Source organism: Fundulus heteroclitus, chromosome 5 (genome assembly GCF_011125445.2).
Source record: "Fundulus heteroclitus isolate FHET01 chromosome 5, MU-UCD_Fhet_4.1, whole genome shotgun sequence".
NCBI classification, from domain to species: Eukaryota; Metazoa; Chordata; class Actinopteri; order Cyprinodontiformes; family Fundulidae; genus Fundulus; species Fundulus heteroclitus.
Genome location: NC_046365.1, coordinates 28,097,615 through 28,123,854, shown reverse-complemented (window position 1 = coordinate 28,123,854; position 26,240 = coordinate 28,097,615). Strand labels below are relative to the sequence as shown.

At 37.3% G+C, this 26,240-nt stretch overlaps 2 protein-coding genes across 2 annotated transcripts; both read right to left on the bottom strand.

Moving 5' to 3' along the window:
* Window positions 1-626: 626 nt before the first annotated feature.
* On the bottom strand, window positions 627-17,157 carry LOC118563055. The gene is made up of 7 exons (XM_036136653.1): window positions 16,647-17,157; window positions 16,471-16,539; window positions 16,301-16,384; window positions 16,107-16,202; window positions 14,728-14,826; window positions 12,596-12,709; window positions 627-793 (listed from the first exon to the last, which is right to left on the bottom strand). The coding sequence occupies exons 1-7, from the start codon at window positions 16,738-16,740 to the stop codon at window positions 627-629; spliced, it is 723 nt and encodes a 240-aa protein (XP_035992546.1). The 5' UTR covers window positions 16,741-17,157.
* Window positions 17,158-17,972: 815 nt separating this feature from the next.
* On the bottom strand, window positions 17,973-24,290 carry LOC118563054. The gene is made up of 11 exons (XM_036136652.1): window positions 23,994-24,290; window positions 23,247-23,409; window positions 23,085-23,163; window positions 22,814-22,924; window positions 22,392-22,433; window positions 21,065-21,139; window positions 19,623-19,760; window positions 19,449-19,532; window positions 18,610-18,759; window positions 18,097-18,504; window positions 17,973-18,011 (listed from the first exon to the last, which is right to left on the bottom strand). The coding sequence occupies exons 1-11, from the start codon at window positions 24,094-24,096 to the stop codon at window positions 17,973-17,975; spliced, it is 1,392 nt and encodes a 463-aa protein (XP_035992545.1). The 5' UTR covers window positions 24,097-24,290.
* Window positions 24,291-26,240: the final 1,950 nt, after the last annotated feature.

Below are 26,240 nucleotides of genomic sequence, written 5' to 3'. Positions count from 1 at the left end.
ATTGCATGTAGTGGATATCGCTGCATTGGAAATTTTCCAAAGAATGTCATTAACACATAACATGACCTTTTCGTAGGGGGTTGTTTTGGCAGGCCAGATTTCCCTCCTCAGAAAAAGGGTTGGGTATGGTAATGATATATGACTCTACCTAGTTTCACTCCGATTTGCTACAACCATATTTGGGAAACTGGTCAAACGCGCCACCACATGCCCATACGCCCTTCCATACATACCTCTCTTGTTGGCACAACAGTCAAACATAAATCTATGATTATGGTATTATGGCTAGAGGAATAATTTGTACTGCATGATGTCAAAAAAGCAAGGCCAAGCTGACAAAAGGCTTTAACCTGCTGACGCGATTCATAATCCACACAGAAGGGCCGCAGTACAAAGCCAGATACAGGACTGCAGCTAAGACCTCGCTGCTACAGCTGCTACAGGAACATCATAGCAGCGGTTTAGCTGGTCACTCAGTTAGTCAACCTGATTTTTCAGTTACAAACACATCTTCCTTAAATTTTATGTTAATGTGTGCTTCTGGAAAAAAGGCATAAAGGTGTTTTTTGCACACTGGGACCCCCAATGAATGTTGTCAGGGGAAAACCAGGAGGCACGGAGAACCCTTAGAGGAGCTTTGAATACTGGTTCACAGGACATTGAAACCGACAGAAGAGCTCTGGAGACTGGTCGACAGGAAGCTGGAACCCATGATGGAGCTTTGAAGACTGTTCAACAGGATGGTTGAGCTCTCGGATGGGTACTGGAGAGTGGTACTGGGACTGCTGGAACCCTGGAAGGCAGGACAAATCAAAATTGGAAACATTCAAAAGGGGTATAAAAGATTCCAAAGGAAAAAAAGAGGAGGTGGGTGTGATGAAAAAAAAAAGCAGCTGTGAAAGAATAAAGAGATTTTTCAAAGGACCCAGAGAAAGTGAAGGATCCTAGGTGAAACCCTAAAATACAAAGGAGTCAAGGAAGGTGGGAGACAACTAAGAGAAAAACACCCGAAACAAAAAGAGACAAGAAAAAAAGGAGAAAAAAAGCTTACTACTTGTGGCAGAAGCTGTCGAGGAGTTAATGGGGTTTTGCCACCTTCTATCGTCTCACTGCCTGTTGAACCATGAACCTTGCATGCAGAAAGATCATTAAGTCCCTGCTCTGCCTACCTCCAGGGGCCTCATCTTTTTCCTCTGCTGGCCAGCTTGTCAGCAAGAGCCTGGTACACCCGTTGTCTGCTTTTTGTTTAAAAATGCATTCCATATTTAATGTAACAACACATGAATGTTTAAAGTCAAGTTGGGGATCGAACATGTAATAAGAGAAACTAAAACATCATCTTTTCACCTTAACTGAAATGATCTTGTTTTACAGAAAGACAGTTAATCCAAAAACAATAGGCAAAACAACATGCTTTGTTTGCATAAATCTAACTTTGAATATTGTGTTAGCTTTGAAACAAGTAGGGGAGACTTAGGCCGCATCCAAAATATTCTAATAATAGCTCCTAGCTCCTGTTCTCTGAGCTTTCATGAGGTCAACAAAAAGAACTCTATCATGGGGAGTAAAGAAGCTTTGGACTGCTGTGCCCATTTCAGAACGCCTTTACTTCTAAACGTCTTTATGATGATTCTAGTCAAATTTGGGCCTACAACCTTCCAATAAAGAACCACAAAGTGTGCACACAGTTGTCTCTGGACATCTTCACAAATATCTGTGAGGTATGTTGTGTTTATACATCAAGTAACACAAAGGATTGTGGAATTCGTTATAGCTCCTCAGTACCGACAAGGGAATTTGTGAGCTCTCTATGCTAAAGGATCTATGATAGGAAGCATACAGGCTCCTTTTCCTACCTCCTTCCTCAACTGTAGCTGACTTGTATAGTTCTCGGTTGAGCTGATTAATATTTAACAGCTGCAAGAGCATAGCCTAGTCTTGTGAATCCATCTACAGAACAATTTGCAAACAAATGAGTACTTTTAATTCTCTTTTTATCTCAGGATCATATTGTTTTTTAACAATATTCTTATTCATTAAAGATGACTGTACAGTCAAAACTAGATTTGTATTTCCATATATTGTATGAAAAGACAGAAAATTGCTATCTGGTTATTTTGGCATTTAGCAAAAGAGGAAATGTTCAGTTTGATAGAGTGTCAGTGAGACAGTAACAAAGGTCATGTGTTTTTTATACATTGTATGCTAATTGAGTTTGGGCCGCATTCGAGATGTATTTAAGCACATTTCAGGACTTCTTTTTTTCATTAATAACCTGACCGCATCAAGAATTTCCTGGGACAATTTTATTTTAAATGATTAATGAATTGCATTAATTTCATGTGGTGATGGGGTAATGCCATAAAATGCGCTCTGCAAGCTCCTGCAGAGAACACAAAAGTCAAGGTTAACCTGTGATGGCTAGTCAAGATGTAAATAGGGGATCGATAGAATAACTTCTCTACAAGCTGATTCACTCTGAAAAGGTCAGACTTTTTTATGTACATAATATGGGAAAAACAGAGGACTTTTCTGGAATAAATAGTGTTTGGTGAGGACATTTTTAGCCAGTATTTCTCACCCACTCGATTACCCACTCGGGATGCGTTCTCCCAACAATTAATTTTTCAGAGAGGTTTCTGAGTGGAACCCACAAATGGTAGGATGTGACGCAACAAGAATACTAAAGATGTTGCAATGTTTCTTCTGCAACATTTCAAGACTGGTGGATGGGGTTACACTCATAATTCTATTTTGTGCATGTGTTGGTATCAGGACAAAGAGTTACATTGCTATGTGCATTTCTTTCTGTCATAAAATACGATTATGTGTTAACACAAGCATGAGTTATGTTCATTTGTTAACTTATATGCATCTCTAAAAATATTTGATATGTTTGAAAAGTAATTTTCATTCAAATGGAGAAACTCATTTATTACATAGATTCTCTCCATACAGAATCATATACTTTAACTTCATTGAGGAGCTGTTATATTTTAAACCCCAGAGGTTAATGTTAGGATTCTGGTGTGTTTGGTTCCTTGTATGAGTTTGCCACTAAGTCGGCCATCAGTGGTGGCACGCTCAGTCGCAGTGGCTCAGGCTAACCCTCCATCTGATCTCCAAAATTTCATTGTATGTACCTTGTAACTTTAATGACAAATAAAAGCATCTTTTCCAAGTGAATAGATCTTGGTGATCTAAACCGATTTGTTCATTCTCAAACTAATGGTTCTTCTCTACAAATTATGTCAGCAAGATTTCATTGTACACGTCATCACATGCACAATAGTCAGTTGAATTGTCAAAATTAGTCAAGGACGTGATACCATGAATACCATTTATGTCTCTTGAACATTTTATAATTCATGACAGCAATTTCTGAACATGGAGGCACCCGGCCAAGTAAATTAACAAGGGCAACGTCCTGCTCGGGGAAGAGGAAGAAGAGGAGTAATGGTGCATAGTGGTGTGATAGGGGGAAGAGGCAGAGGACCACAAAAACATCCGGCTATCCCGGATGAAATTTGGGCCACAATTATAGAACATGATGTCAACCATCCTCTCATAATGGCGAAGGCAGATCGCCAGATGCACCGTAATGTGCCTCGCCCTACAGTCTCCTCCATCACCCACCCGAAACCCGAGCTTTACTGTATGTATTAGTATTGTATTTGTGTAGTTGATACATACGATGGTGTCACAAAGGATGCTGGGTGTAAACTGACTGTCGGGTCAAGACTTTGAACTTTTCAGGAGGGCAGCAATCTATAGGCATGCGGGAAAAAAAGCACAAACGTGTACACTTCAAGATTGAAAATGACAATTGTGAATCAGCATAATGAGCCATAGCAGTACATTTAGCTGCTTAATATTGTATAAGACATGTAATGTGTCCTTGCACATCCCATAGATTTCAGATTGAGGCTTCATGCCCTAGATATAAGTATACAACAGCTTGGGCTCTTACCATTTTATTTTAGTAAGACGCAATTGTGAAGCACACCATCTTTCTCTGGGAGGGTAATGCTGTGGATAAATGCTTGTTGCCTTAAAAAAAAAAACATCTGTATGGAAGTTGAAAGGTTACCAACAAAACATTGCCTTTATCTAAGAAGAAACATAATTTACTTCACCTATTAAGAGTTTTAATGTGGTACTTCATCAGTATAGTTTACAAGAGCATAAATGATTAAGGGGATTTAAAAGGATGTGATAATTGGGCTCAATTCAGAGGGGGGTTGAGTGCTAGGGATCATTACCCTAATGGAGAGAAATACATTTCTTGTCATTGAGTCGCAGATCTGGATTAACAGATTTCTTCTGTGTTTTAACATTGTATTGTAATGATTACTGCTGGTGAACCCTATATTCAGCTGGACACAGAGTTACGTATTTTTTTAAAAGGTTTTTTGAGAGGATGAATAATGGCAGGTGAGGCAGACAAACAGAACCAGACTAGGCAGATGAATCTTGGCAGAAGGTGCGTGCAGCAGGGATGAGCAGGACACCAGAGGATGCAGATACTGACAGAGCAGAACAGACGATGGGAACAGGGGACCCACCGGAACGGGTAGAGCAAGCAGCTGGAACTCACGGAGAAACAGGCAGAACTGCAGCACGCAGACTCAGGCGACCTTAACAGAAGAGTCCAGCTGGCTGGGCACACAGGATCTGGTAGAGACGGGGCACATCAAACTGGGCGAGCTGACACGAGAAGAGAACTGAGAAGAAGAGAGACGTTCTGGCAAGGATGAGTAGGCTGAGGCAGGTATATGCAGGTTGGCGAACAGGTGACCAGAGTTCACTAATTAGTGCAGCTGTTTGGTCTGATTAACAGCAAGGTGTTGGCTGGAAAGAGACTGAGCTGATTGGATAGCGGCTGACAGGTGAAGGCTGATCCAAAAAAAAGTAAAAAAAAATAAACAAACAAAAACCTAAACCTTGACATGTATATGGTTAAGTATCAGTATTAAGAATTTAAGTAGGGTTAGATTCTTCCAGCTGTCTCATCTCGAGATCTCTCCCTGTTTCCTACCTAATGGATTGATAAAAGTATTACTCTGAAGTTCTGGGAGATGCCTGTAACATCGCTTCATATCAGTTAAATGATTGCTTTGCCTCTGCCTGGTGCATTTATCATCACTAGGACCTCACTTGCTTCCATCTTGCTCCTCATTGACATGCCTGTTGTTGCAGCTACAATGACTTTCATTATTAATGACAGATAAGCCCACCAGCATTACGATGGCAGGTTAAATCATCAGACACCAATCTATTTGTATTTAAGCGTATAATGACACGAGTATAATGCGCATTCTCATGCTACTTCTAAAAAGATCAAACAAAATGACATATTGTGATCACGTCTATGTACTGTTTAAATGCGGATTATCAGTTATCACCCTTTCACTTATTATGGTAATGGTTAGAAAAAGACAATCTGCAGAATTTTATCCATTCACTTTATTATTGAATGTGTGTGTGTGTGTGTGTGTATGTGTGTGTGTGTGTGTGTGTGTGTGTATATATACACACACACACACACACATACATATACATATATATATATATATATATATATATATATATATATATATATATATATATATATATATATATTGTCATAAGTCTGAATATATTGAATGAAAGTCTGAACATATTGAACAAAAGTCTAAATAAAAAAAAATGTCCCTAAGATTGCTGTTTAATGTCAACCTAACCTAGTGGAGTATGAACTCTATTACTTTCCATTTTTTATGGTTTTATGCAGGCAGCTCTGCAGGAGGAGAGACCACATTTCCAGATTTGGATGGAGGTTGTCCTCCAGTTGTTCATTCAACGTCCTCAGCTTCTTCATATGATATAAAATATTTACTGATGATTCAACAGGTAAGGTATCAATTCCATGAACTTCCTGTATGATTGTATGTTTTCATTTTCTTCTGTTTGCACAATAAATACAGTTTTTACTGAAAAATATGTTTTCTATATTTGTGCTACAGATATCTGAAGCAAATTTTATTGGTGATAATAAAATAAAGAAAAAATTGTGTTAAGTGTTTAGTAATCATCTTAAAGGGGTCATGATATCACTATTTAACTCATTTCATGTAAATGATATTGCTGCATTGGGAATTCTCCTAAGAATTTCATTAACACATAACATCACCTTTTTGTAGAGAGTTGTTTTGGCAGGCCCAATTTCCCTCCTCATTAAAAGGGTTGGGTACGGCAATGATATGTGGCTCTACCTAGTCGACTTCACTCTGATTGGCTACAACCATATTTGGAAAACTGGTCAAACGCGCCCCCACAACCCTTGCCCCCTCCATCCACACCTCTCTTCTAGGCGCAACACTCACATAATCACAAATCCATTATCATGGTTTTATGACTAGTGGAAGTGTTTGTGTTGCAGGATGTCGGACAGGCGAAGCCGAGTTGACCAAAGGCTGTAACCTGGCGGCGTGATTCATCATCCACACAGTGGTACTGAAGTACAAAGCCAAGTGGAGAGCTTGCTGCGACTGCACAGCCACAATACAGGAACGTTATATAACTGGCAGCCAGCTCTCCGCTGCGCCGTGGTCTATTTGGCTTTGTGCCTTGGCTCTCCCCAGCCACGATGGGAAAATCATGCTGCTGGCAGCGGTTTAGCTTCAGTTAGTGAGCCTGATTTCTCAGTTGCAAACACACCTTTCTTAGATATGACAGCATTTAGAAATTAAACATACGGGAAATGACAGCATTGTGGTCGCCACCTACCGTGTTGGTAAAGACAGGGGCACCATTTTGGGGGAAAGTTAGGATAATTCCAAGGGCCCCTGACTGACAGGTGCCCCAAAAAATTAAATGTATTTAAATATATGGGACTTTGGGACGATTTAGATTTTTGTCACGGGCCCTAAAATTCCTGCCAGCATCCCTGGGTACAGAGGTTTTTTTCTAAATCCATTTGTTCGAAAACCAATGGATTTTCCAAGGAAACAGTCTTAGGTAAACTGCTCTGTTTACCTAAGACTGTTTGCTTGGTGATGTGCTCTGATTGGAAAATAGCAATTACGTAGAAAGATAACCTGTTTTCTGATTTGACTGTCTTTGAGCAAAGCTGACCACCCTGTTGTGATCATGTTATACCCCCAAAACCTCAGAAAAATTAACTTTGTTGTCATGGACCCTTTAAGGAGTCCTGCAGTTGTCAAGCAACAACTCCTGCCAGATGGAGTTTGGGTAAAACTTAAATGTAAAATAATGACTTCAAGTTTTCCAACATATCGATCCAGTGCAAACTTAAGGGGTAATGGAAGTATTTAACTCTAAAGCTGCACAGCATCACTACTATTTGTCAGTTAAAGCAAAAAATAATTTATAAGCAACTCGGCATTGACAATGACATTTGCGAAAATAACAATGTTTCCTAACTTTACTATCCATTATAAATGTAAAAATAGCCACATTCCCAAATGAAATAGGACACTGTCTTGAAACTCTGGGAAAGAGCTGAGCTTTGACATCAAGTACGCTCTGTTCCAGAACTACCTTACTAAATCCTTGCATTCTCTGTAAGTACATACTTTCGACTGTGGTTACCAATTACATGCTTGCCAAACATACAAGAACAAACTTGGGTATTACATAAAAAAGGCCTGTGCATATGTTGCTGAAGTTATTATGTTTGTTCAGGTGTTCGGTTTTCTATTTCAATTCTATTTCAACAGAATCAAGTTTTCCCTTATGTCAAAGGATTAATATATAACATATGTGTCCATTTAAGAAATTAATTATGTAATATTATGAAAACACAAAGTTTAACAAATGTTTCAACATGTTAAAGTCACTTACACTGAACAGTTTTTGTGCAACAAAGCATGCATAAGTCCTAATTTCTACTAAAATGGCACAACTACTTGGCGTTAGACATACATTATATATATATATATATATATATATATATATATAAATTGGAAGGGCTCTCTCGCATGTCAACGTGTCCCTGGGCAAGGCACTTAACCCTGAGTTACCTATCAATCTCAGTAGGTGAATGAATATGTGCACTTTAGTGAGTGCGATTGGGTGAATGTGGCTATAGTATGAAGCACTTTTAGTGGACAGTATGACTAGAAAAGTGCTATATAAATGCCAATTACCATTTTTCATTCTTGTTCCAGGTGGAATAGGAAGCCACTAACACCCTGCAGAAAACAAAATAACAATAAAGACAAACCAATGAATGAGAAGATGTATCCAAACTTTGGAATGGTAACGAATGTCTCTACCAGCTTTACACATCTAGAGAATGAAATATTTGTCCATTATTTAAGACAAAATTGCTCAAACTCAGTTAGACTGGATGGAGAGCATTTTCAGGTGTTGTCACAGATATGAGTTGCCTTTAGGTCTGGGCTTTGCATGGGTCATTCTAACACATGCATATTCTTGGATTCAAACCATTTAAATCATAGCTCTGTTTAGGCCCACAGGCTTACATCCTGTGCAGTCTGTAACAGGTATTATGACCCCCCACAACACCATACGACCACCAACATAGTTCATGTCAGGGATGGTGCGGCCATTGTGATGTTCATTGTTAGCTTTTCTACCACATAAGTGTTCTGTGTTCCCTACATGGCTTCTGGCCTCTTCAAACTTTAGTTATAATGTTTGTTCTTGCCATTCTTTCATAAAGTCCAGATTTGTGGGGTCTGACCAACAGTTTACCTCTCCACAGATTCCTCCACCTGCGCTGTTAGCATTAACATGGGACCCTTGGTTGTCCTCGGTTTTTTACTTGTTTTCTCTAACAAAGTTTAAGGACCTTTATTTACTTATAAGGTGACTTCTGAAGGTAATTGGCTTCACTGGATTTTATCAGATATCAGATTAATATGTCTTGATGCACACCACACCATACTTTTATTTGATCAAAACATAGGCTACTATTTATGGTTCACTTTTACTTGAGAGTTATGCTTGTAGGTACTTTCTCTTGGTCTTTCATATAAAATCCCAATACAACTCATTAAGGTTTGTGTTTGCAATGTGACAACATGCAAAAATCTCAGAGGGTATGAATACTTTGGCAAAGCATCCCTTATTTCACACCATCTGACAGTGTGTGCAGCCTTCTTTTTGTGTAACACTAACAGAAAAAGGCAAGCACATCAATTCTGTATAATGAGCAAAAAGAGAAATTAGAAAAAAAATAAAACATGTAGTGATGACTAGGTTCGTTTTTTTTAACATGGATCTCTGTCTCCTTCATCAACATAAATAGTCAGCAGTACACAACATGTTCAAGCTATCTCCTTCTGAAGTATAGTAAAAGAGCAGCATGCCGCTGTGTGTCAGCCATGAAAAGCAAGGTCAGCCAGGCATCCCACATTATGAATGCAGCACTCAAAAGCACAGTGAGTACAAGTGTGGACAGCTATGTTAAAACGTGAACTGTTATTGAAGATTAAAACCAGCTAACATCAGCCAACCAACCATCCTCACAGATTAGCAATTTTCACATTGAGAACCATAGCAATGCTAAGAGGTTTATCTGAGGTATATAATGTGGATGAAAAAATGATTGTCCATCAACATGACTGGATGAGACACAGAGCGTACCAGCATCATTTTTTTTTCTAGTCAGAAGCTTTCATTTGCAGCAATGAATGCTTTTCAAGATGGGGAGTAGAGCCGAATGGGAAGTTTGGCTCAGCTTTAAGCTCTGCATGACACATTAAAATTACGTATAAGGCAAAAAGGAATGAGGACTGGCCCATGGGCAAGTGCATGAAACATGTTGGCTGTGTTTGTACTGTACATGTGGGTGTCCTTGAATTTCTGCCATTACAATTATAACTCGAGGCTAAAAATAAAGAACCATGACTTTTGGAAAATTGTGCTTTAAAATGTAAGCATAAAAGTAAATAAATCACTGTAAAAACATTAATAAGGTTATAAATAGTTAAATATGTAGTTAAATAAACAGGTAAGTAAATGGGTACGAAAATAAACAAATGTGTAAATGGATAACTAGGTGAATAACAATAATTAAATGACTAGTAAATGAATATGTTAATAATTAAATGAAGAATAGATAAGTAGGGAAGTAAATATTTTAAAGGTAATTAAACCAGTTTATGAATAAATAATTACAAAAATAAACAAGTAAACAGGAAAATAAATAATTAGTAAGCTTATAAAAGAGTGAACAATTAAGCAAAATAGAATGCTAATTGTTACATTATAAATGAATAAGGAAAGTAATCAATTGATTAAATAAGTAAATAAGTAAGCTAATACATACCCTGTGGTAGTGGTGGCCTTGTGGTTAGAAAGCTCGGGGTGTGCACCCTGGAGAGGCCCCATTTTATTTAAACACATTTAATAAATTGAATATAGAAACATGGAAATAAGATATAGATAAGCGTAATGAAATTAATACATTAAGTGTAAAGCAATGCTTAAATTCATTTCAAAATTAATGACACCCTTGATAAACCTTTGTCAATTTGTCATATTTAAATGTATAAGTTACTACACAAATAAACATGCACATCCGAACAATGAGAGTTAAACATAATTTAAACTACTTGAGCAAGAAGGAGTTCCAAATACACTATTTTCAACTGGGATCCTGAGTTGAAATGAGGCCCAATCAGAGTGACCTCCCAATGTAAAACTTTTGGAAAATACCTTAAATGGTATTTTGTTACAAAACAGGCACAAAAATCATGGCAGAACCTGCTTCCCTGAGTCTATTGCATCCAACATATTTGCAAAATAATAAGGTTTTAAAAGAAAAAAAAACAACATTTGTTTTAAAGATGCTAAATAAAAGCAAGGAAGCACAAGTGGGCTGAATCAGAAGTTACAGTTTGTCCTCAAATGGTTTAAAATTGCCTAAAGGAAATGAGGTCAAAGCATAAAAAAACATTTTTAAAATGGAGGTGTTCGGTTGCTGGGCAACTAAAAAGATGTACCAGGAAGTAGCTCGTTTTTCCAGCGGCAGATTTAGTTGCAGAATGTATCTGTCAAGCTGTCAGAAAGAAACTGTAGAGATGCTTTTACTGATGAGGGGGAGGATGAAGAATCTAGTAGCAGCTGGAGTAGGTTTTAACATTTTCATAGTTTGGAGACTTGGTTGGTTTCAGCACCTCCAGCCATACGAGGCAAATTCCAAATCTACATCGGTCTTTGCAGGGAAAAACTTGATTATGTTCAAGATCAGGCAGAAAAAAAAGTTTAAACCAATGCAAGAAGAAACCAAAGAAGACAAAATCTGCTAAATAAAACAAACAAACAAACAAAAAAAAAACTAAAGCAAGACAAATAAAATACTCACAACATTAACTTGGTGTATTAGGGTTAAATAAACAAGAAAACAAAAGAACCCAAGAAAAAAAAACAACAACTACTGTCTGAAAATAGAGGACTAGCTAAGCAAAATATCTAAATATACAGTGGGGAGAACACGTATTTGATACACTGTTGATTTTCCAGGTTTTCTCGTTTGCAAAGCTTGAAGAAGACTGTAATTTTTATCATAAGTACTCTTCAACTGTGAGTGATGGAATCTAAAACAAAAATCCAGAAAAATACAATGTATGATTTTTAAATAATTAATTTCCATTTTATCGTGTGAAATAAGTATTTGATACACCAGAAAAATTAAACTTAATATTTGGTACAGAAACCTTTGTTTGCAATTACAGAGATCAGACGTTTCCTGTAGTTCTTGACCAGGTTTGCACACACTGCAGCAGGGATTTTGGCCCACTCCTCCAAACAGATCTCCTCCAAGTCTTCAGGTTTCGGGGCTGTCGCTGGGCCACACGGACGTTAAGCTCCCTCCAAAGATTTTCTATTGGATTCAGGTCTGGAGACTGGCTAGGCCACTCCAGGACCTTAAGATGTTTCCTACGGAGCCACTCTTTAGTTGCCCTGGCTGTGTGTTTTGGGTCGTTATCATGCTGGAAGACCCAGCCACGACCCATCTTCAGTGCTCTTAATGAGGGAAGGAGGTTGTTGGCAAAAATTTCACGATACATAGCCCCATCCCTCCTTCCCACAATATGGTGCAGTCGTCCTGTCCCCTTTGCAGAAAAGCATCCCCAAAGAATGATGTTTCCACCACCATGCTTCACGGTTGGGATGGTGTTCTTGGGGTTGTAATCATCATTCTTCTTCCTCCAAACATGACGAGTGGAGTTTAAACCAAAAAGTTATATTTTTGTCTCATCAGACCACATGACCTTCTCCCATTCCTCCTCTGGATCATTCAGATGGTCATTTGCAAACATCAGACGGGCTTTGACATGCGTTGGCTTGAGGAAGGGCACCTTGAGTGCACTGCAGGATTTTAATCCTTGACGGCGTAGAGTGTTACTGATTGTTTTCTTTGAGACTGTGGTCCCAGCTCTTTTCAGGTCATTGACCAGGTCCTGCCGTGTATTTCTGGGCTCATTCCTCACCTTCCTCAAGATCAATGATGCTCCACGAGGTGAGATCTTGCATGGCACCCCAGACCGAGGGAGATTTTCCATTATTTTGTATTTCTTCCATTTTGGAATAATTGCACCAACTGTTGTTGCCTTCTCACCAAGCTGCTTGCCTATTGTCCTGTAGCCCATCCCAGCCTTGTGCAGGTCTACAATTTTATCCCTGATGTCCTTACAGAGCTCTCTGGTCTTGGGCATTGTGGAGATGCTGGAGTCTGATTGATTGAGTGTGTGGACAGGTGTCTTTTATACAGGTAACGAGTTTAAACTGGTGCAGTTAATACAGGTAATGAGTGGAGAACAGGAGGGCTTCTTAAAGAAGAACTAACATGTCTGTGAGAGCCAACATTCTTACTGGTTGATAGATGATCAAATACTTATTTCACACAATAAAATGGAAATAAATTATTTAAAAATCATACATTGTATTTTTCTGGATTTTTGTTTTAGATTCCATCACTCACAGTTGAAGAGTACGTATGATAAAAATTACAGTCTTCTTCAAGCTTTGCAAGTGGGAAAACCTGGAAAATCAACAGTGTATCAAATACTTGTTCTCCCCACTGTAGGTGTGTAGTGGAAGAAGAAAAAAAGTAGCCTACATACAAAGCAGACTGAATGAAGAACATGGTTTTCAACGAAGGGCCACATTTCCACCTGCCATAAAAGGAAGTGGAAGAACAACAATGCAATTCTAGTATTTTGTTCATGATTGCATAATCATATGCTTGCTATGTTGGATAAGATTAAATGAAGCTGTTTATAGCTGTATATAATTGAAAGACAGACTGTTGGCTATATAAATGAACCGAATGCCAAATCCGAGATTTACATTTTTTATTAAGCAGTCTGTCAGACTGAAATATAAACAACAAGTTAATATAAAATCTAACCCAGTCTCATTCAAAATTGTGTAATACCTACGAATCTTGTCATGTAAATCTCTTGCACTTCCAGAGCACACTAAGGTCAGTCTAAGCAGAAGGGAGAATGTGAGCAGAGGGTTCGGCAGCTGTTTCAGGATGCTTTTTATGTGGGGGGGGTTTGGGGGGGTCCTGACCCCCCCATTATTATGGGATAATGTTTGGCTTTATCCCATAAAGCCAAACATTCTAAGAAGAAATATTATTTGGCGAGTTTATCGGTACATATACATTGCCCTTTGGGAACGAGTGTGTGTGTGTGTGTGTGTGTGTGTGTTCTTACGCACCTATACAACAGTGGACCTTGGCGTGGTTACACAGTCACAAAGAGGGGACTACAAATCAAACAGGGGACATTTTTCAGGTCCCCTGTTTGACATGCTTTAAATCAGGCCCAAATCATATCTAAATCCCTTTCCTGCATTTTTTTAATTTTTGCAAAGAGTGGACCTGAAAGTGTGTGAGTGTTAATGACTATACTCAGCACTGCCTCTGCTGGATGAAGCATAATTTAACAACTTATTCACACATATCGTTTACACACACACTCCATTATAATATGAATGGGTTGTGGCCCAAAGGACTCTTGTAGGCTGTAGAGGGTCAATTATGCAAATTACTTAAGAGGGAAGTCTCTTGAAACATAGTTTGATCTTATTTTTCTTCTCTTGTGTTTTAGCTCAACTTTGTATTAAAATTAAGCACTAAAAATCAGAAAAGTAAATAAACCATAGCTTTAAACCTGCATTTAAAAATTTTATGTATTGATTTAAATTCCAAAAACAGAGATCACCTTGTCCTGTGTGGAATAATAGAAGTCCACTGTTTGCTGGTACACAATGACACAAGTTCCCTTTTAGATAGCATGGCGTGATAATGACTCTACCAATTGTGTGAAAATAAAAATTAGCTAATCTACACCTACAAAACACTATACTTTATTTGCGAAAAGGCTTTTTTTACACAATATAAAGGCTGAGTTTTAGTAAATGATGAGGAGTAAGATACTTTGTTACTTTTTTATTATTACAAGTATTTGGCATCTGTCTTTACAGCTTTAAACATGTTTAGTCCTACAGTACTAAAATGACAAATTTTCACAAGGACTTGATGTCAATATTTTTTTAATTGAATCTGTGTACTTTGTTCCTTGGTTCCTAGCATTGATGCTCAAAATGTCCAGTATAATCTTCAGTACTTTTGGAGCCTGTTTCTCTTTGCTGTTATCCTGTTGTACACAAAGTATTTTACAGCTTTCCAGTCTCTGTCATTATCCCTTAAAATCTGATTTCCATCTATGCATCTCTGACAGTGCACTTTTCCAGGGGTCTTCATTTCTTTCAGGAAGTCTTTGAAATGGCTTTCGATAATTTCTCCCTCCGTCTTTGACCAGGGCCTTCTGGATTTTCCTATAAACAAATAATTAAAGTTACTAAAGGTATGGATAAATAAAAGGGACATATTTTGTCAACAAATGTAATGAGATTACATATGTACATTTTTCTTTAGTCAAAGTTTAACATAACTTTTTGAATTGATTGCAATGAGGATTTATTAATGCCACCCATTTTGTTTTTAGAAATGGCTGCCCCTTCTTCAGGAGGTTCTTCCTCTGAGTGTACTGGAAGAACAAATATGGCAATATTTTTAACTGATTGAACTGATTTGATTTTTATTTAACCAGGATATCGTCCCATTGAGATAAATAACATATTTTTCAATAGTACTGGCCAAGAGGCATCAATAACTATATAAAGAAAAAGTTATATTGTTGAAAGAAAACAACAAACTATAAAAAACCAGGTACATTTTTATTTAATTAGCCTCAAAATCTGCTTTGAACCAAAAGAACTCATTAAGAAAGGTTCAGCTAATTTTAATTTTTTTAATGAAGTTCTATTAGGAGTGTGCTGAATGATCAAGAGTCTTCTTGCCCAACTCAGTCTGGGCAAGGGACAGAAAAAAAGCAAACTGTGAGTGAAAATTATACTAGTCGGAATTTCTCAGTGCAATTGGAGTACAGGTATAGGATTGCCGAATTCAATGAATTGCTTTGTAAGTGAAAGTTATCCAGTGGGAATTACTTCCACCAGACAGTTTAGGCCACCTTCACGCTGAATATAAATCGCAAAGGGGTATTGGCATTTTTCAGTTTGTGTTTAACCTTAGAGAAGAAAGATAAAGGAAGTCTAGCATCCTAAGACACTGAGATCCACAAAAGATCTCCATAGTCCAACGCAGACATATAAATTACGGTAAAAACTTCCTGTTTATCCACACAAAAAATATTCCTAGGGGCCCGGCTACCAAGTCAGCTGACAATAAATACTAAGACTCTATTAAATTAAGTCCCTTAGATTTCCTATGGTCCAACAATTTGCGTGCTTTAGGTACATCAACAGCAGGGAAAGGTGCCAAATTTTAATCCTCACTAAACAAAACTGGATAAGTTGTCTTTTGTGAGGATGCAGCAGAAACAGTCCATTTGGAATAAAATAAACAGCCAAATTGTATAAAATGCTTGTGAAAGAAGCAGAAGGGGTCCTATATCACCCAACAGTTATGCAACATTAATGTAAAAAAGTTTGGAATTTTCTACATAATAAGATTATTGATAAAGGATCATGAAAGTCAAATTTTGACAATTTTTTGAATGTATTATTACATGCAGTGGAAAATATTAACATACCGTTTTGAACTGATGGCAGTGACGGTTTCTTTGTGCCACAGATTTTCTTTGGTGAAGTAGATGCCTCTCCTTCAGAATGTGCTTCCTCCAAGTGTCCTTAAATAATACAGAGGGGAAAAATGTTGTGGTTGAAAGTGATTTATTTCCTAACATTCTTCACTACATGCAGTGAAATTTTTAGAGCGATATCATACCCATGTTAACTGATGGCAATGATGATTTCTTGCCAACGATTTTTTTTGTTGAATTGGATGCCTTTTCTTCTGAATTTGGTCGCGCTGAAATAACACAGACGGCAATTTATAGTTGAAGAAAGTAATTTACATTGTTAGTGTTATACACTGCATGCAACCTAACATCTTGCCTTCTTGACATGTGGTGGTACTCTGCACAGACTGGAAATCTGCATTTGAGTCAGAATACTCCTCTTGAGCTGCAACATAATAATGAATATTCATGAACATAAAGTATTTTTACACTTAATTTAGCACTTGACCTGTTTTCTAAACACTACAATTAGTAGTAAAATAATGTACTTACAGTTGCTTTGTGGCATTATGTCTTCCAGGCAATTCCCTTTGAATTTGCTTATTCCACCTTCTAGGGCAAAAAGAAATTTGCCAATTTTTGCCATTTGGAGAGTTTCCTCAGGTAGTCGGTAATAAACCCTATGGACATTTATATCGTGTCCCAGGAAGTTTGCAAGCTGGTCTAGCTCGTGAACTCGTAGGTCAAGAAGCTGTGACACTGTGGCAACATGCTTTCTCAGTTTGGTGGATGTTATATTTTCTGGGTGTTCAGCTCCACAGCTTTCTGCATAACGTTTTAAGCTGTCACATCCACGAATGTTCTCCTGGGATCCATAATTAAGACGGGCAAAAATGTAGGGATTGCTTGGGGAAATCTTAACGTCTTCTCTTGTTTTTATCAGAAGTTCCACAGACTCTCTTACATTTGTTGGGAATAGCACTGGCACTTTGCGACCCGTTTTCCCCCGTACTTCTACCCTGATGAGATTCTCACATAATTTCTTCTCAAAAGGTGACAAACTCGCCAGAACTTCATCTTGCATACTGCGTTTGTTTCTGTGCAGGTATGTTTCAAGTTTCATTCTAGAAACTTCTCCCTCGCGACGACGATTAAACAATATGAGCTGTGTCAAAGTGATTTGAGAGAGCTCACTCCATGACTTTTTGGATGGCTGTTCAATGAGAGCTTTTTTGTTGACCTCTTCAAGGCATTTCAGATGATGATGGAGCTTCTTGATATCCTCAGTTAGAGGCAGCACCATGGGGTTGTTCCATTTCTTTTGATACAAGGTTTTCAGTGCATTGGATGATACATGTGTTGTCCAATCCATTTCAATTAATTTGTTGAAATGCCTAACTCTTTCTCTTAAGACCATGTCCTCTTGGCGTATTGCATCTCCTTCCAAGATGGATGACACCTTCACAAGGGAATGCCGCAGTTTAAGTGCAGTTGAGGGAGTGGAAAATGTATTTGTTGAGGGATCAAACCCAGTCATTTGTTTGACAGCTTCAAGTACTGTGTCAAACTTTCTTGGGTTGATCATGTCCTTCAAATAGATGATGTCGTTGTCCATTTTTCTTGCTTCAAGAACAAGTCTAGCAAGTTCCCTCATCTTATTTCGGATGTCTGCCTGGTATCGTCCAACTTCTCCATTTTTGAGGAACATCCTTTCTCCCAGTGAAATGATTAGCACATCAGACTTTACAACTTGAGTTACAGCATCATATGTCATCTGTTCAAGAAGTTGCTTTAGTCCGCTGGAAATTGCAACATTCATTGGCAACATCAGTGAAGAACTAACCTGAACTTTTCTTCTTTTCAGTATTCCAACCTCTTTCACTTGTAGCTTGCAATGCTTTTGATGTCTCCACAGGTCTTTTTTGACATACATAGCAACACAAAACTTGCAAGGTAGATAGTCTTCTGCTGTTGATGGACCGGTGGCCTGACGTTTTGGTACAAGCTGTCCTTTTCCAGAAGACAGAACAGTGCAATTATGATGGTAGTTTCCCATGTTTCTTACTTTTGTCAGGAGAAGATTGCGCATGGTTGATCCTTGGCTGTGTGCAAGTGCTTTAGCAACGTCAACTTTATCAGAATGCTTCTGCTTTAGATGTCTTGTAATTTTTACATAAGGTTTCTCACAGTAAAGGCAGTAGTTCTTCTTGTCATATATCCGCTGTTGTGGTGTGTTTGAGGACATTTTCACTTCAACATTATGATAACGAGGGTTACTGTGATGTGTATTTAGAGCCATAATCTCTGTAGTATTTGAAACTGCTTTTCTTTGGTTCACTACTTTGATTGGTACTTCTGCTTGTTGTTCTTCATCTGACAGTTCCATGAAATTGAGATTTTCCGGCTCAGCCTTGACAAAATAAAACACAAAAATATTATATTACATACAAGAAATCCATAACTTAATTTCTTTATATAAAACAACTCATGCATTGTAATTTACCCCTCTTATTACCATTTCATCCAAGGTTAATTCTTCTTTAGTTGGACTTGATGAATCTCTCAGGTGAGTGCCAGTCATTTCCGGGTGAATGCTGAGTATACTCTCCAAGTTAACCGTATCATCTGTTGTTTGTGGACTGGAATATGATGAACAGAGTATGTCCTGTGAAAACATTGGAAGAATTCAAAGATATTAGGGAGGCTGGTATTTAACAGGTTCTTGCAATATCTCTCACATTTCTCTCCATGTACCACTGACTGATCAGAATGTGTAGATATAAATATATTTTTCCACATGGTAATCCAAAGCATCTGATAATTTTATTTTTATTCATCCATAAAGATTTGTATCTAAAAAGTAATTTGACCAGCTACAAACATTTGATAAGTTCCAATTTTTTTCACACGTTACAATTTTTGTGTTGTCTAATTACAGATATGAGTTAAAATATGCATTTAAAATTCTGCTGTGGGTCTATCCAAATGCCCTTATTCAGTGGGTACTCTTTAGTCAAAACAGAAGTGCATCAGTGGTTACCATGATACGCTCTGCTCAAATAGTGCAGTCAGTACACAAATCCTGTATACAGACACAAATTCCTATCTACACATAAAGATAAAATTCTCACATAGGTTGGTTCACAATGTGGAAAAACTGCAACTACATATTTAAATTTAGAAAGCACAAAATATGAGTGAACTTTGGTCCCCAAGAGTCATATTCAATAAACATGAGCAATTTATACATTACAGTCAAATCTCTGCCAATGATAAGTATTGTCATACAGTAAATAAACGTAATTGTAGACACAATTGAGGATATTTTCACCTGGGAATTGAAAAAACACTTACTGTATGTGTATCTTGTCCTTGGTTTTTTTCTGCCTGGTGTTGTTCTGGTTGTTCTCCTGGAACATTTTTCTGCTCTGACTGGGTCTTAATTGAAAAACACACATTATTCATAGTATTGCAACAAACAAGAAAAGCACAGCTGAACATTTTATAAAAAAAAACATGCATCCTTACCATTTCACCACTGCATAATTCCTCTGGAATGTGACTCAGGTGAGTGTCAGTCATTTCTGGGTAAACGCATACATCACTCTGTGAGATGTCCATCTTTTCTGGTATTTGTGGACTGCTATGTGATGAATGGAGTTGGTCCTGTAAAAACATTGGTAGACATCAAAGTACATACTATTTACCAAATACCATTTAGGCCTCTTGACTGCTTTGTGTAATTATCAGTTGTATTTTCTGTGAAAAAATGCCCTGTAAAGTCTGCTATATATTATGTAACGTTACTTTGAAATGTGTTTATTTTTTCTTTACATTCTAAGTAGTTTCATCATGGTAACACATTGTGAGAACAAAGTTTTCTTGATTCATGATCCCTGACATGCTGTGTTTAAAGAAATGTTTAATATCTAGCATTTTAAATTTTTTTTAGTTCATTACAGGTTTTTACTTAGAACATTGATACCACCTCTATGTGAGGAAAGGGGTGGTCACAGTTCTGTAGCAGCACAGCCATTAATCACATTTGCATCAGAACAACAGGCCTGCAAACATGTTTGCACTCCACCCCTCCCCCTTCCCATTCCAGCATGATTTCAGCTCGAAACAGAAAATAAGTATTGGCATAATGGAAATAATACTATTGTAAGTTTCTTTAAAACAAACATTTACAAATTAGAGATAAAAACCCCTGCATGGAAAAAAAACGCATGGTCTAATGTATAAAATTAACAAACTCACACATTCCTGACACACCTCAAAAATTCATCCCCAAGTCAAATTCCTTGTATGTTCAAACCTACTTGGCGATTAAACTTGATTCTGATTCTCACACATTCCTGACACACCTCAAAAATTCAGGTCAAAACTAATTGAATAGGTCCTCTGGATGCATTTGTCTTTATTGAAATGTTTCATCTTCTTTTCTAAGACACCTCTTACGTCTGTGGAGCTATTGATCAACCCAGCCTTGTAAGCAGTGGCTTTGATTTCAACAAAGTTTCAACAAAGAAGAACCCATCCAGAGGACCTAATTCTTGTAATTTTACTCACAAATGAAGGTATACAAATACTGGAACTGAAGCTCAAAGTAGAGTTTTAAACCGATTTTTGGGTAATGTTTATAGATATATTATTAATTAAACAATAAAGAAGCAGCTAAGAGATAAAACTGACATCCTTTTTATACCAATACATAAAATATTTTCTACGGATACACAAAGACAAAATTCTCAGACATTTTGGTTTACAGTGTGTAAAAACTACAACTACATATTCTGATTTACAAGCACAAAACATATCACTGAAATTTGGTCCATGAGAGTAATATTAAATGTGAGGTATATTAAAAATTTATAACCTCACAGTCAAATCTCTGCCAAGGAAAAGTATTGTCATACTGTAAATAAACGTTATTTTACACAACCCAATTGAGACTTGAATACACTTACTGTATGCATATCTTCTCCTTGGTTTTCTTCTGCTTGCTGTTGTTCTGCTGGAACATTTTTCCGCTCTGATCTGATCTGGAATAAGAAAATACAGATTATTTATAGTATTGCACATAGTAAGAAATTAACAACTACACATTTTATATAAAACCTTCCATGCATTGTAATTTAATCCCCCCCTCTTTACCATTTCATTCCCATAATTCATCTTGAGTGTGGGACTCAAGATCAGTTAGGCTCTCACATTCAGAAATCACAATGGTTGCCTTTAATTGTATAAGAGACCAGTACTGAAAGCTGTAAACATCCATCTGCCTTTTTAGATAAGACTTTTCAAGTATAATTAATGTTTAAAGAGTTTTTTTTTTACCATATATAAGTCTATGGCTATTGAAAGCCACACTAACAAGAAAGACCAGGGGAAACCATACCAGGAGAGGCTCAAAATCTTGTCAGTACTTAAAGATATTAGGCAGGCTGTTATGCAGACTTAGACTTAAACTTAGACAACTTTGTTTGTCATTCAGAACGAAATCTAACATATGTTTTTACTTAAAACATTGATACCACTGCTTTGTGTTGATCGGGGAGGTCACAGTTTTGTAGCAGAAGAGCCATTAATCACATTTGCCTCACAACAACAGGCCTGTAGGCCTGCCCTAATTCCAACAGGCTTTCAACTTAAAATAGATAATAAGTATTGGCACAATGGTAATAATACCAATGTAAGTTTCTTTAAAATCTAATTTAAAAACCAGAGATAAAACCCCAGATTGGAAAAAAGATAATTTTCAGTCTAATGTATATAATTAATAACTCCCACAATTATGTTTCCTGACACAGCTCAATAATACAGGTCAAAACTAATGAGGTTCTCTGGATGGGTTCTTTGTTGCTAAAATGTTTCATTTTTTAAAAAAAAATACTTCTTCTGTCTAAAAAAACATTGTTAGAGCACTTTTTTTGGCCAGTAGGAAAGGAATACTTGATTTTAACAAGTTTTCAACAAATAATACCCATCCATACGACCTTCTCCTTTTACATTTTACTTACAAATGAAGATACACACCCCTGGAAATCCTATAAAGCCTAAACTTAAAATTTTTCCACAGTGTAATCCAAAATGTCAGAAAATTCTATCTTTCTACATACAAATAGATCTGTAATTTAAAACACAATTACATAAGTAATAATATTTTATACAAGCTTCCATTGTTTGACACATTTTACACCTGAAGTTGACACCTGGTGCATAGTGTGCAACCCTGACAGCCAAACCCATCTGTTTTCTGATTGTATTACAAATATGTGGTTGGTATATCTTTACCTTCTTTTCCATGTGTACATTGGAGGAGGGAGCTTTGGTAGTCTGAAATACATGACAATGGATGAAATCAAACATGTGAATTTAAAAAAAAAACAATTCATAGTGTTTTAAAATAAAGATGCCTTTGAAATTAGTATCTGAGGCCTACCTACAGCATGTGTAAAACCTCACTAATGTTACTGGTTTGATTAGTCATCACAACTGTACGATATAATTTCAACAATACACAAAAATAATAACAATATCCTTAATATTCCTATTGTGCTTAACATGCTAAATGTATTTGTCATTGTGACTAAAAATTTTCCAATATTTGTGAAAAATGATTAATGCACATGCAAAAAGTTTACATTAACAAACAAAGAAATACAAACCTGATCCCTGAGAGAGGAAGAAAAAAGAAGAAATATAAATATATTTACATGTCTCCATGGACAGTTAGGATCTCCATAGTCATACACAATTTCTTCTCCTGCATTTATTTTAGTAGTTGCAAACACACACAGATGAGGACTTTTCTTTTCATCCATTACCTGTTGGTGACATAAGCACAGACACAAAAATCAGCACTAATCTGTTAAACAGTCAGCTCTACAAGATTAATGTGAAATCATATCATTTTCAGAAATATTGATATATATGCTGTTTAAAAAACTGTACATAAAACAAAGGGGGACTTGACTTCATACTTACTATTTTAATCTTGCTATTTGGGTTGATGTGATCATCATTGATGAATCTTCCAAGTTGAGTATTCTTACTGCCATCAACACTGCATGAAAATCATATTTTTATTGTAAGCAATATTAAACATTGGATTATTTTTATTTCAAAGTTTAATCCAAATTTTCTTACCAGCAAGTCTTTCCCTGAAAGGAGTAGAAATACAAAAATGCTGCATTTGCATCTGAGTACTTCTTGAACAGAGCCTCTCCTTCTGAGCCAGTGATGTGTTTTCCACTGTACTCAAGCAAGAATTCTCCTGGCTCAATGTTTTTGCTGGTAAAAACTCCATACCCTGATAAATAGAATGAGACAGAATGCTTTGGTTATGTATATTTATACATCTTATTAATAACACAGTTTCTTTACAATTTTAACAAGGTAATGATATGCATTGTGAGTTTATGTTTTGGATTAAGATGTATTAGTGTAGCTATATTTATATAATTGCAAATCATCAACTTGTAGTTATTTAAAATGTCAGTGAATATCTATGTATCAAAATGCAACTTCCAAAACATTACCATCTGATTGAGAAGCATTCCAATATATTTTAAATTAAATAAAAGCAGCCAGTGTGGCTCTGATGTGGCTCTTACTGTGGTTATTTAACACCTAGGCCATAAGAGAATGCATTGCTTTATCACCCTATTAGCTTTTTTCATTGGCATTAGTCTCCTGACCTAAACAGACAAGAAAGCAAATAAATATTCACTACCATGACAAACTATGTCTTTAAAACATTTTGGGCAAAACCTTACATGGCAATATATCACATACTGTAATACTAAGTTGGTGTCCTAGGGTTGAATTGAAATGTTATACCTGTATAACACAGAAAATTCCAGAGAGTCTGATATACTAATTTAACAAACATACCTTTCTCCTTGTTGATATATCTTTTGTAAAATGTGTCTTTATCCCTCCCAGAAGAAATGAAATTCAAAGCTTCTGTTTCTGGACAAACCCTTTTTTGTCTCATTTTTCTCTGAAATATTTAGGAACAATCATATGGCAAGTGGTTAACAAGGGAGAGTTTGTAAAATAAATCAAAGAGATGAATATATGATAAAAACATTCATTAGGAGTTAGTTAAAATGTGAACCTTACCTTGTTGTGGTTTGGAAGATGTAGATAAAAAGTTTCAAAAGTAACCTAGGTAAATTTGCTTACCTATTGGAAGGCAAGATATGTAGGTTATAAGATTAGAATGGCTGAAAAAGGTGAAAAAACTCTCAATTGTGACTTTTGTCGCAACTGTTCCAGGCCTCAAGAGAAGGAATTCATCTTCTCCCCTGAATATATACCCACAATCCTGACAACTTGCCTGGACAGGGATTGGTTTTTAGAAAATGCTCATTCTTGGTGACATAGTAATGCAAATGTTCTAAGGTAAGGGAGAGACCACTTTCTTAAGCTATTGCTGTTTAGATCTATCGACATCTGTGTTACCTACACGTTCACATTCCATTCCTATAGAGGTTTGTGGGACAGCTACAGGCCGCCCCTTACTTTTATCCCTGTAATTTTCCAGGATCGTAATAAAATGCTGTTTTCAACCTCCATATAATCTGAATCTGCATATCATAAGTAAAAGCATTTATATGAATCTCTGGCTATCTGTGACAGTGCTGTTAAAATGGATCCATGCCTAACAGATAAAGTGTAGCTTTGTTCATTTTCAATCATTCTCTTCCAAGTCTTAGTAACAATGTACCAATACAAATTGTTTATCAAATGTTATGGATGATTGCAGAAATGTAATGTTTTAGTTTGTTTAGTTTATTTGACAGGGACCATTCACAAAAGCATCAATGAACAAAACACTGAAAAGATGTGTGTGTGTGTGTGTGTGTGTGTGTGTATATATATATATATATATATATATATATATATATATATATATATATATATATATATATATATATATATATATATATATCCCTTCAGTTTAATGCACATGCACATAAGGCAGCATGCAGCAGTTACAATGCTACGGTTTACTTTAAAACTTTCATACTTTTAGCTTTTTTGATTGCTCTTGTTTTCTTCAAGAAAAACAGAAAAACGGTAACCCTCTTACAAGGTCGTTTTCAGAGAGTTTTCGTGCTTTTTACGTGTTGTTTTCATGCCGCGCTCACCCGGACATGCTTTGTTTACTCCGGAGAACAGCTGATGGCTCTAATGCCGACCGGCGTGGTGGCCAGACCAGCTGGAATTCCACCCGAACTCTGGAGAAAGACACGCCGAGGTTGCAGAAGAGGAAAACAACATCAGGGGAATGGAGGATCAAGACGAGACAGGCTTACTGAAAGGAGAGGATTTAAGTGGTGTCTCCCCACTGTTGTTATGGGTAACATGCGTTCCCTTAACAACAAGATGGACGAGCTAACGCGGAGCCAGCCGGAGTACCGGGAGTGCAGTCTGATGTGTTCCACCAAGACATGGCTGCACAAGGACATTATGGACCAGATTGTCTCCATGGAGGGCTTTCACACCGTCCGGGCCGATTGGGACACTAAGAGCGGTAAGCAGAAGGAGGAGGGCTTGCCATTGTAGTTAACAGCAGATGGTGTTACCCCGGTCACATCACCATTAAAGAACAGCTCTGTAGCCCGGATGTTGAAATGCTAGCTGTTGGACTCTGTCCATATCAGCTGCCTAGAGAGATCCCACACGTCATCACCGCAGTCCTGTACATCCTTCCGTCTGCAAATCCAACATCTGCCTGCAGCATCATACACACCACCATCTCCAAACTACAGACCCAACATCCTAATGCCCTTATCATCATGTCGGGAGACTTTAACCATGTCACCATGAACAAAGTTCTGCCAACCTTCAAACAGTATGTGAGCTGCCCTACCAGAGGGGACCTGATGTATCCTAACATTAAAGATGCATACATCTCCACTTCTCTCCCTCCTCTGGGCAGGTCAGATCACAACCTGGTTCACCTCAAACCCTGCTATGTGCCTCTGGTGAAGAGGAAGCCTACGACCACAAGGACTGTGAGGAGGTGGTCGTAGGAAGCTTATGAGGCACTGCAGGCCTGCTTTGAGGTGACTGACTGGCCTGCACTCTGTGAGCCCCACGGAGAGGACATTAATGGGCTTACAGAGTGCT